Source organism: Cloeon dipterum, chromosome 4, assembly GCF_949628265.1.
Source record: "Cloeon dipterum chromosome 4, ieCloDipt1.1, whole genome shotgun sequence".
NCBI classification, from domain to species: domain Eukaryota; kingdom Metazoa; phylum Arthropoda; class Insecta; order Ephemeroptera; family Baetidae; genus Cloeon; species Cloeon dipterum.
Window position 1 is genome coordinate 31099631 of NC_088789.1, and position 12552 is coordinate 31112182.

Consider the following 12552-nt stretch of genomic DNA (forward strand, 5'->3'; position numbering starts at 1 on the left):
AATATATATATAATAAAAACTTGGTAAGTGCAGAAAAAAATCAGAAACAAAAGTTAAATGAGTCTACTGATAGCAAACATAAGCTGCATGTGTTATAATTAATTATTAAATAATTCCTTCCAGTACTAATTTTCTGCTTTCTTGAATTATATCAGCTTCATTGCCTACCGAGTGAGTTGCAAAATCAGAAGAGTGGATTCTCAGCAGACGATAGAGAGACGGGAGGCGAGGTCACGGACGAAAGGTCACGGATTTGACCTCTTTCTCTTCTCCCGAATGTGTGATAAGCACCAAGCAGAGGCGGCTAAATTAATTTCGTGTTTGTGGGTTGAATATTAAAAGTCGAGCAATCAAAACTTCTATAACCATTTATTTACAAAGACCATAGAAAAAACATGTCTTTGAAAGATTATCTATCTATCTACTCTTTACTGTTCAACCTTTACTATATGACCTTAATCAGGCCAATCTTCATTTTCCAAAAAAAATAGAATACCACCAACGACTTTCGATTTTTCGGAATGAAATTTCCGGCGTGTTTGGAACGATCCAGTCGATGGATCTCGCGATGTCAGCAAACAACGTATATTGATTTGGGTCACACAACAGCGTTTCATTGCCTCCAAACTCCACTTTTTTCGACGTTCCAAAGCTGACGATGCCCCTGATGAACCAACGGCCGTCTTTTTCCACGGAGAGGCTGCCTCCGCTGTCCCCGTTGCAAGTGGTCGTTCCTGAATTAATTAATAAAATTGAGAAGACAGCAATTACTAAATTAGGAGATTCTAACCATTAGTGTAGCCGGCGCAAAAGTTGTCTCCCGGACGCAAATATTTCCCGAAAAACCTCCTGTTTGATAAATAGCACTCCTTGTGACCTCTAATCGGAAGTCGAGCCTCTTGCAGCTCATCTGGCAGCGTGTAGTTGTCAGCAAGCCCGAACCCAACCGCCTTCAGGAGAATGAAAAACAAAATTAAGAATCTATTTTTTTGCATTCACGCGTATCCGATACCATAGCTTTGGTTCCAGCCACGCGAGCCAAGTTTGAGTCAGAGTCGTCGTTCCACAAGCAAATCGGTCGGACGTTATCGGATATCTCGACTTTTTTGCTCAAAATCATGAGTCCGATATCACTAATGAATTCCGATGGGTCATATTTCGGGTGCGTGATCATACTGCTGAGCTAAAATGTTTCAAAATTATTATGGATGAGAATCATTTAGGTGGAAAGTAAAACCTTTCTTCTCTGAACACCAGAGGATGTTCTGTGTATTTTATGGTACATCCCAACAAATACTCTGAAGTCCTCTGCTTTTGATCCATAAATGCAATGAGCAGCTAAAATGAACATTTTAATTCGAAGTCATGAAATTAATCATTTCTTCGCTTCAATACCAGTCAAAACTACTGTCGGCGAAATCAATGTCCCGCCGCAGGCTCCTCCTGTCTCCTCATTCTTAATGTAAACGTGCCAAGGATGGTCGCCTGTCTGAGCCATTTGTCCACCGAAAATATGACTAGTCGGTGGTAATTCTGTGGAAGAATCGTCATTTTCTCTTTTCCTTCTTGTTGACGTCGGTTTCCTTCCGCAGTTTTGGAAACTGAGGTTGCCAGGCACGGAGAATCCTTTTTTTAAAGATAAACTCAATTGCTGTGAGCTTAATTTTTGTGTTAAATTACCTCTCGGTTGTTTTGTTTTCGGGATTGGGCGTAGAGCAGAAATGCCTTTTGCGTGCATTGCGATCTCGTCAATGTATGGCAATATATCAATGTAAAAACGGTGGTTCGAATAATATTTGAAACCTCTCAAGAAAAACCGGCCTTTGTAGAAATTGATCAGAAAATCACTTTCTGTGTGGCATTAAATGACAATCATTGAAATTGAATGAGATGTAATTTTCTATAAACCCCACCATAATCGGTTTCCTCGACACACAGGATATTCTGGATGGGAATTTTACTTCTTTTCAAATCTCTCAATTCAGCTCTGTTTAGAATTCTGCTACAGTTGCTTTGGCTCCTCACTAGGGTTGTGCAAAACCGATTATCGACTATTTTTTCTTTTGCCCCTATGATGTCGGGACTATCAAATGAGTACGAATCATCAATTTTTAAGCATTTTGACAGATTTTAAAAATCGATTATTTCGTCCAAACCGACTATTTTTCGATTATCTCCGGTACAAAAAGCGATTATTATCTGATTCCTTAAAAAGGGGTTATTTTCCATTATGTTTTGCCAAAAACCGCGCAATCCGCGAATGTTCAACAACGTTTTAAGCAGCAGAGAGGTTGCCAAAGCCAATTTTTTAAAGGAATCTTAGAAAACAGATAATTTTAAATAATAAATTATTAAAATATAATTGCTTTTATAGCTTAATTTTTAATAATGAAGGTTTTTATCTTTTAACAGGAATGTTACGTGAGAAATTATTGATTTGGAGTGTAACCATTTGTAAGGATTGCATGAGGTAACCAGGCACCGAAAGTTGCTGCTAATTATAGAATAGCGCTCTACACAGCAAAAGAGAGAAAATCCATTTTAACTTCACCTGAAATTTGTGAAAAGCTTCAATTTCCCAGGTTGTCGTTTAAATTTGCGAGGTAATCAGCTATTAAGCTATCATCACACACCAGTAATTGGACAGATCACGACAAAAGGATCAAAATCAAGCAAAAATGTAATCTAATTTTTGGATAAATTTGGACTTTAACTGTTTGACAGACCTGATTTTATTATTGCTCATTTTATAATTTAACTGTTGCTTAATTAAAAAAAATAAACATAAAGACCAACTTGTTAAAGCCAACAATGCAAAAATATTTTTAATCTTTATCGGTCTGTAAGTTCTACTTTTTAACTTTTCACTCAACCAATGCTTTTTTAATGTACATATTTGACCTATGACCGCGACTTGAATTTAATTGTAGCTGTCTAAAATTCCTAAACTAAACACGTTTCAAACATTCCACAAGAGCTAAGATTGTAATAAAAATTAAAATTGGTTTTTGGCAATATTTTATAAATTTTGATATTCTTAACTAACCTCTTTTTATTAAAAAAATTGTTTGCTAAAAGTAAAGAAAAGGATTAAACATTACTCCGATTAAATATTGATTTTTTGCTTATAGGAACAGGAAACCACATAAAAAACCGATTATTTGATAGATTATTTGACTTGAACCCGATTATAAAACCGATTATCTGCCTCTAAATTTCCGACTATAATAATCGATTATTTCTTTGCCAAATCGACTATTTTTGCACATCCCTAACTCCTCACATTTGCTGTAAAAATAGGCAAAAAGGAAGTAAATTCATGTCAACGTGGCATTAACAAATACATTTTTGAATCTGACTAAAATTTCTCACATATAAAATAGTTTCAAACTGACTGAAATCGTAAAAACTATTGTCCTAACAGTCTATAATCGTTCACACTTTAAAATTTAATTAAATTAATATAATTTTTCCAACATTCATATAGATTTCGTTACATTTCCACGCTCGCTGGAAAATTTCTTATGTTTCTGACAAAATCTCTGATTATTTTGTATTTATTTTTTATTACAATTCTTCAGAGTAACACAAAATTGAATTTGAAATAGAAAACAAAGGAGACAACAAAAATAAATTTACGTTCCTTGGCCAGTTGCATGAACCCTTAGCGTTCGAAGCCGCCAACAGATGGCGCAACCATAAACTATCTAAAAAATTTAGTTTTAAAATGCAATTCCGATTCGATTTCAGACTCAATCTAGCTACCGTGCATTCTTCCTTAATTATGCCCTCTTTTGACGTTCTGAAAACCAAAATCGGTTCAGCCAATCGCCGTAGAGTCATGAAAATTAAAAAATGTTTTCCAACGTTTCTACGACGGATGGCTGAACTGATTTTGGGTTTCATCACGTCAAAAGAAAGCATATTAAGTGCACAGTAGCTAGATTAAGTCTAAATTAGCAGCGGAAGTGCATTACAACTAAATTTTTAGAAAGTTTATGGTTGCGTCATCTGTAAGCGACTTCGAACACTAATGCTTTACGCAACCGGTCAATTTCAATGAAACTCACAAAGGCATCAATGTTGTGAAAGTGCAACATTTTATCTTTTCGGATTGTTGCAAAATTAATATAATTTAATATTTAAATATTATTAAATCTTTGTTCTTAGTGGATTTCAATTAATATGGGATATTGAAACTGTCAAAATATATTTGAATGACAAGTTCAGAAAAGCAGAAAAACTGTAAATTTAGATTCACATTAATTTTTAACTTTTTTAAGCTATTAAATGTGCATAAATATACCTGTTTCATTCTAGCGCCGATAATTTTCAATTAAATTACTGTCACAAATAGGTTTATAATATTAAATTTAACAAACTTACCTGAGATAGATCGAAAAAGCGTCTATAAAAATAGATTCAAAATAAGTCCAAGTAACAGCAGAAATTAGTTTGAAAATACGAACGTCGTTCCATGGTGTCCATTGGAAGTAGGTTGATTCTCTTTGAAGTTGCGAGTCCATCGCGTTGTCACGGTTAAACAAACAAAAGGGAGCTACCACGCTCGGCATTTTCTCGGTTATCAAAATCGTCAATTTATCAGTAGAAGTCGGACTTATGGCCATTTTAAATACATCCAGTACCTTAAATAATTGAAAAAGTCAGCGCATAAACAAAAGGTGAATTGTACGGTTTTGCCGAAAATGGTAAAATAATTACTTTGACGGACAATCTGGTGCATTCCTCATCTGTTTCGCGATGAAAACATTTATCCGGAAAGACCCGTAGATCAGTTGTATCATTTTTGTTGAAATATATATAGCAATAATCATCTAGACAATAAAGAAACTCTGATTTTGATATTCTAAGCGAGATATTCATGTTACCTTCAGTTAGAATAGTCCTTTGAGAAATAGCTATAAAACCGCACCATTCTTGATTACGTATGTTTCGAACATAAACGAACCATTTGTTATCATATAGATCTGTTTCGTTATTTCCACAGTTCTGGCTACTCAAGTTTTCTCCTTCGTCGAAATCTGTGAGGCGAAAATAGAACTTCGTGATTGCAAAATACTACGTTTAGGTCTATTTCAATCGAGTGGCTGCTTATTTTAATTGATTGGTTTCTTTTTCCATTTTTTTTTAATATACGCCGAATCGGTTAGTTTTTTAAGATCTATTTAGACCCATCAAATTAATTTGGACAAAATTCGATTTAAAATTTTCAATTAACCAAGTTTTAAAGAGTGCAAAATAGTAAAATTGAGAATTGCTTACACGGAGCTGGATAGTAGGCGTCGGTCTCTTTTTCAGGCGTTTGCGCGGCGCAAACCGCGAGGCCGAGGAGGACGAAAAGTCCGAGCCTCATCGTGATTTCTTCTCCGCGCGCGATGGACCAGGGATTTTGCTCCGACCGTCGCGCACAACACTCAGAGTTGGATTAAATTATCGAGTTTTGGCATCACTAAGAACGATACGTTTGGCCTTTTGCCCCCAGTTGGCGGCTGACCTCTATATAAATTGCGTCATTCCGTTATCGCCACAAATTGCGAAACAAACTCGCTAATATTTTTGAATAAATAATTTTTCTTTTTTGCTCACTTAATTAATATATTTTGTAGTTAATTTAGATTTTGGGGCACAATAATCATATTTTTTACTAAATATTTGTTTCTTGGTGAAAAGGCTTTTTGATTATAAATAAAAAATTTGACTATAATTGAATAATTTATCGCTGTAGCAGACCATACACGCCTCGAGAAATATCCGCCATTTTTCAAACAAAATTTTTCATTTTTTCTCTGAGATCTTTGATATTTTGTGGTTATTTAGGTTTGGTTTCGATTATCTGTCGCTGTTGCGTTGAGGTCGAGATTCAGGGCCAAGTTCAAAGTGAAGCCACACTCGAATCTGAGGCCTTGATTTCAGCTCGAGTGCACGTGATTCTCATTGGCAGCAAATGGGAGCTCTTTTTAGAGCGATTTTTCGAATTTTTATATCTATCTTTTTCACAGATATGCGGACAGAGAATTAATTGTGAATTCAGTTTCTTTCAAATAGACCTGATTATTCCTTTTAATTTATTCCATTCAGTCGAATTTCGGTAAATGCAGTTGATTCATCTGAAGCCTAGCTCAGATAGCTAAAAGGCGTGTCTGGGAAAAAACGAAATTCGGTTAATTTTTTTATTTTTTAGAAATTTTTGCAGAAAACAATTCGTAGTAATTTGAAAAAAGGTCCGATTTTGAAAAACCACATACAGGCGGACGAGCCTCACCGAGGGGCATCGACTGCCGCAAGAATCATCCACCTCCGGCCCACAGGGCCCCCGCTGAACCCCGGAAACCACAATTTAGTAATGTCCAAATGTCGTTTTTTCAACTTGAAAAATGAATAACACGGTTCCTATGGGCCGTAGAGGGAAAAACCAATGTTTCGTGAGCCCGCCCTAAGACACTGCGTATGTTAAAAACCTTTGCCACCTCCGCCCACCCCCGCCACCACGCACCTGTGCCCGAAAATCCGCGCCATTTTGAACATTTGCTTCTGATTTTTTTCTTAATTCAATTTTAGACCGGAGGGTGATTTTCACTGCGCGACAATTTATTTCGCACCGAGAGGCGTGCGTCGATGGACCGGATTTGGTGCCGAATTCACCTCTCGTCCAATCGTCAACCCCGACCCTCATCTTTTTCAGGGTATTCGACCTGAGATGCTCTGCCAGGCCGGTTTTGATGCTTCTCCAGCAATTTCGACATCTCACATTATGGTGCTCGGCCGAAATTTATGGATCTCGCCTTCCACCGACCTTTACCACGTGACGCGACCTGACCTCGAGGGCCAGGCGTCCACAGGGCCAACGGAATAAGGACACTAGGTCCTGTCTTGGGCGCGGCAAACCGGAGGGCCAATAAAAGGTGCTAATGCGAATTGCAATTTATGACATCGCTGGACGGCTGTTCTTCCGAGCTCAAGGACGTTTGATTATAAATTAAAAAATTGGGATCCATAATAAATAATAAATTACGTAGCTTAAAGACCACACACACCTCGTGAAAATCCCTTTTTCAAAATAAATTTTTATACTTTTTTCGCTGTGACTTTGATATTTTGTTGCTGAGTTGGTTCGGTTTCTATAATCTGTCGCTGTTGCGTGCGGATGGCGAAAGGGCAAGTTCAAAGTCAAGCCAGACTCGTCGCATCTCTGAGGCCTTCTCGTGACCTTGTTTTCGTCTCGAGTGCACGCGATTCCCTTCGCCAGCACAGCAGCTCTTTTTTAAAACGAATTTTGCATTTTTAAATTAACCATTATCGCAGAAATGCGGACAAATAATTAAATAATAATAACCAGGAATCATTTTTCCGCTTGAGAAAGCGCGTGCATCGGGCGCTGCTCTGGCGTCCAAAATCCAAAAGGTTGCAAATTGGCTCTTAAAAGGCAAAAACCCAGGTTCTAGCAGTTACGCGTTGCTTATTGTAGATGTTTTCGATTTTCAGTGTGGACGTTGCATAATATATTTAGCTTAAAAATGCCAACGGTCAAATTAAATGGAATCCAGAGTTTAAATATATAAATTTTTGCAAACAGAAGAACAGGCCAAGAATAAATAAATTGAACCGCAGCAACGAATCGAATGACGGGCAGTGCGAAAGAGGAGAAAGTCGAGCATTCCTTTTGTCCGAAAAACTTTATTTCGGTCTCAGTGGCGGCGGCGAAAAAGTAAATGAACCGACGGCCGGCGTCGCAACAACGGACACCGCCCCGAAATCCGAAAATTCCGACGAGAAAATCACGTGATTGAATAACACAGCGCCCGGTTTACTCGCGCTGTTTGATTTTTTTTTAGATTGTGTGCGGGCGGCATTTCCGTCAAAAAGCGGCTTCAGTTCATACGCCTGAACTGGTCAACCTTATATTTGGTGTGAAGTGGGCGACACTGCATGTCCCCTAAAAATCAGAATAAAAATAGGAAAAGAAACTAAAAAGAAGCCAGAATTCAGACGCGCGAACATTTAGCAAAAGAAACGGAAATTTTTCTTGGCATTTTACCATTAGCTCGCTTACTTGTTGCGGTGTTAATTGCTTTTTTCCAACTATGATTTTTTTTACATTTCAAACAAACAGCGTTGCGTGGGAAATCGCCTGAAATTATGAAAATTTAATAATGAGAAGATAAAAGATAAAAGTCTTGAAAATTAATATTTATTTATTCAATAATTGCGGATTTTCGAAAGGTAATTGTGTTTGGCCTGATTCAAATTCACCAGTGGATAGAAGCGTCAAAAACTGCTTAATTTAAAAAGAGCTGATTAAATTTCCGGTTTTTCCCCGCTGAGCAACGTTTTCTCATATTTGTTATTTTCGCAAAAAATTCGTCTGAAAATTTCAGCTGTCCGTAAGGGAACCTTTGTTTATTTATTTATTACTATTTTTTTAAATAAAAATACCCAAAATGAAGTAAATTTATTCCAGAATCGTCTCAGAAGAGAATATCTCTTATATTTTAATAATTTCTATAATTTTCAGAGGTAAGCTCGAACCCGTATGGCTATCAGAGACTGCGTATAATTCAAAGTAAATTTTTATTGCTTTTCAAGGACAGATCCATTTAAAACAATGCAAACTTTGAGGCCAATCTTCTCGAAAATTTACTGTGCTTCCTACGTATTTTTTATTAGAGGGGTTCGCGGGGAAATTCACTATCATTCCTCTTTAATTTAAATAATATCGTTTCCTTTTCATAAAAAAATCTTCTCCGTTTAATTAAAAATTCAATTTTTGAAAAGCCCTTCCAGATTTTCCGTAAAAAACATTTCATAAAAGGAAAGAAATTGGGTCGGAGGAGGAGTAAAACGCTGCGATTGTGATCTAAATGCATAATTTATACGTCAAAATCACATGCTAGAGAATACAAAAAATTAAACGTACAGATCACTGCGGTTGGTAAAACGCTGTCCCGGAATCAGATTCGGGGGTAATCTTTTGCTCGAGTTCCTTCTCGGTTCTCGCGCGCAGTTGCAGAAGGATGACACGTTGTTGCTGTATTGGAAACGGAGAGTAGCAGCCGGCCGAGTTTGTCGTTTGTTTTTATATTTTTCAAATTTGAAAGGAAAGGAGGTGGCGACGGCGACGGCGAGATTCTCAGCGCATGCGGTACTTGTTGGACTCGTGCAGCTCGCACAGCTCTCCGTTGAAGTCGATCTGCACCTCGAAGTCGAGGTCGCGGTTGTTGCGCGCGTTCGGCTTCATGGCGAAGACGCCGTTGATCACCTCGCCCTTCTTCACGGTCACGTAGTCCTCGAGGTAGAACACGGTCTGCTTCCAGTGCGTGTAGGCCGCCTCGGGCGCCGTGCTGAACCCGATCCGCATGTGGCACTTGGTGAACTCGATGTTGAAAAACGTCACCAGCGCCTGCACGTAGTCGTTCCGCCGCACCTGCAGGTGGAACGGCGACGAGAACGTCAGCTCCTCCTTTTTTACAGTGTACAGGTCCACCTCCTTCAGCAGCGACGCGTTCGTCACCACCTGAGCAACACAAAATTATAGAATAATTTCATTTGAAATCATTTCGGGCGAGAGTATCATGAAAATATCGTTTGGCAGAGCAAAAAATTGGCCTAAAACCCACCAGTTTCATAATTTTGAAAATCTGACATCAAATTTGAGTGAAACGTGGTCGAAAACATATAAAAAGACACCCAACATGATGGTGCTACCACATCAAATTAAATCTAACCTTCAGGGTCTTGTCAGGGTCGGAGATTATAAGCATTATTTTAGTTTCATTAACCTCCATGAGGTCTGAGGACGTTAAATTGGTTAATTTGGCAACATTTTAAAGGGGCAAATTCAGCCCCGAATCTATACCATTAACCCTGTAAAAGGTTAAATTCATTTCACCTTCGGAATTAGCGATTTACTACCAAATATATGAAATTTGAGCTCTACAGCGTCGAAACCTATTGAAAGACACCCAACATGATTACCTTAAAAGTTAAAATTAAAGCTAACCCTTCAGGGTCTCGTCAGGGCCATGCCTAAAAATCCTATTTAAGCTATTATATTTCTCTCTTCACTATTTCAATGCATAAAAATGCAACTCGTGAACATTAAAATTCATCTGTTAGGGTTTCAGGGTAATCAGAATCAGGTTCAGGGTAGATTATCCGATTTTCAAGGAACAATTCAGCAGAATTATGAGAGCGCACTGATAACAAATTTCCCAGATATCATTTCAGCACTGACCCTGAACAAGGTCAAACGTTGACCTCGACCTTTGTCCCACCAGAATTCAAACTATTTCCATTACCTGTTTGGGATCAACTATGTCGACGAGAGGCTCACTGATGGCCGTCTTGCGGATGGAGCTCATGTCAAAGCCGTAAACGTCGTCCCACCAGTTGATCTTTTCGTCCTTGTACTGCCTGTCCTCGATGGCGCACACGAACAGCGTCGCCTTGTCAGGGAACATAAGGCCGTCCGGCGCCAGCCACTTGTCCCTCGCGAACAGCACCGTGTCCAGCATTGACTCGTAGAAGAGGCAATAGCCCATCCATTCGGAAATGATGATGTCCACGTGTGTCAAGCCGTCGGGAAGGGACACTTCCTCAACCTGAGAAGCACCGCAGGGGAAATGATTTCAGATTTGTTTGAATTCGAGGGTTTCAAGCGATGAAATTTGTTATTTAGATGTTAGTATACGTATACGTCCTAATTGAAGCTGAACTAAATGGCGTAATCGAAGGATTTAAAAGCTTTTTAGAATAATTTAACACTTGCCGGACATGTAAACGCAGGTGCAAACGTAAACGGAACAAATGTATACATCCAAATTTGAACCGGACCCGGAAATCATATTAAAAATTAACAAATTTGGGAAGGATTTAAGATCAAAATCATTAAACCTTCAGATAAGGAACAAAAAAGCTCAAAATGGCTACTAGCATGTATATGTAAACAGCGTTGGTTCAATGTATACGTATACGTCCTAATTTAAGCCTTACTTTAATTCGTTTTTAGCAATTTTAAAGCTTAAAATAGTATTTTTACATTTCCTGGACGTAAACCTGCAAATATAAGACAATTTGACGCATGCGGAACAAACGTATATATCCTAATTTAAGCGTGACTCATAAAAATTATATAAAAATTGACTATTTCGCGATAAAGAGGGTTTTATTCGTTACATTTTAAAGAAAAATCGCTAATTGGCTATATTACGTAGGTGTTTACGGCGTTTGTCACTGATTGCAGCCGTATTGAACTCAAAACTCACCTTTCCCTTGACGATTTCGACGATGTGCTCGAGTCTGTTGGCAGCCACGATTTTCCTGGCGTACTCGACAATGTTGGAGCACTCGATGCCGATGACCTTTCGGGCGCCGGCCTTGGCGGCGAACATGGACAGGATGCCGGTGCCACAGCCAATGTCCAAAACCACCTTTCCCTGGACAATCGGAGGTTCGAATTAATTAATTCGGATTGATAATTAATTCCAGCCTTTTTTCCTTTTTGCTTTTGTACCTTGAATAAGTGTTTGTTGTGGTAGATGGAGTTCCTGTAGGTGAGTGTGCGGACCTCGTCCTTCAGCATCTCCTCGTGGATGCCGAAATGCGCGTACGAGTCGAAGTAGTAGTCCCTCGAGGTCATTTCCTCCACTTTGACGCCGTCGCCGTTCTCGGTGGCGACCTCCTCCTTGCCGCTCACGCAGTCTGACGTCTCCATCTTCATCAGTTTTGTGTCCTAAACCAAGCACGCTGATTTTAGAGAGCGCTTTACACATCCCCAGTGGCCGACACACGTGCAATACTGTTCCCAAAGAGAAAAAAAATCAAAACTGGCACTAATTGGCGTGTTAAAAAGTGTCCGACGAGTGTGAGGGCACGCCACGAGCCGTCCGATCTGCGTCCCGGTCCGTTTCCAGACTGAAATCGCGCCTCCCGGCCCTGAAAGCGCCGTCGGAGGGCCCGTCGTGCCGAATTTGGCCCGAAATTCGTTGGTTTTGCTGGTGGAGCGTGACGCGGAGTCGGCGGCAGCGTGGTCTTTCGGCGAGCGGCCCTAACAACGAAAGTCGGCGTGCTCGGCGGTGGCGACGCGTGCGGCCGCACACGCCGCGACCTCGCGCATCCGCCGCCGCTAAGAGTAAGCATAATCACCTCGACGTCAGAGCGCATTTCTCCGTCCAAAAACTGGGTCTCTGAAGCCATTCTGAATACTGTTTGATGGAGAAAACAAATGGACGAACGGCGGAAAGAACGCGAGCTAGAAGCGGCGCCGCTAGACAGAAGAGTAAGGAAGGGAGCTAAGCTGGTACTGAAGATTTCTTGATATTTCTATCGATTCTGAAGGTTTTCAAGATGTTTGTAAATTAAAACTGATTTAAATAATACGTTTTTAAAGATTTTGATCCAAATTAAATCAACAAGTTCAAGTAAAAGTCAATAATATTTAGCTCCTTTGGTATACTCGTCAGTTAAACGAGCGCGCCATGCCCGGAAGTGCGTCTTACGCGGGCGAAATACGATCAATATTTTCAAGCGGTTTTG

At 39.4% G+C, this 12552-nt stretch overlaps 2 protein-coding genes across 3 annotated transcripts; both read right to left on the reverse strand.

Annotated features, from left to right (window-relative positions):
- Window positions 1–350: 350 nt before the first annotated feature.
- On the reverse strand, window positions 351–5423 carry LOC135944075 (uncharacterized). Of its 2 annotated transcripts, XM_065490787.1 has the most exons (11): window positions 5284–5423; window positions 4723–5042; window positions 4470–4646; window positions 4387–4408; window positions 1914–2024; window positions 1681–1851; window positions 1396–1626; window positions 1238–1338; window positions 1013–1183; window positions 791–950; window positions 351–734 (listed from the first exon to the last, which is right to left on the reverse strand). In XM_065490787.1, exons 1-11 carry the CDS (start codon window positions 5372–5374, stop codon window positions 472–474), a joined length of 1818 nt encoding a protein of 605 aa, XP_065346859.1. In that variant the 5' UTR covers window positions 5375–5423; the 3' UTR covers window positions 351–471. The 2 variants fall into 2 exon arrangements, with proteins under 2 accessions (XP_065346859.1, XP_065346857.1); XM_065490785.1 differs by having other exon boundaries at window positions 1396–1851.
- Window positions 5424–8868: 3445 nt separating this feature from the next.
- On the reverse strand, window positions 8869–12305 carry Art1 (arginine methyltransferase 1). Its single transcript, XM_065487246.1, has 5 exons — window positions 12163–12305; window positions 11531–11749; window positions 11283–11453; window positions 10317–10619; window positions 8869–9532 (listed from the first exon to the last, which is right to left on the reverse strand). Exons 1-5 carry the CDS (start codon window positions 12211–12213, stop codon window positions 9149–9151), a joined length of 1128 nt encoding a protein of 375 aa, XP_065343318.1. The 5' UTR covers window positions 12214–12305; the 3' UTR covers window positions 8869–9148.
- Window positions 12306–12552: the final 247 nt, after the last annotated feature.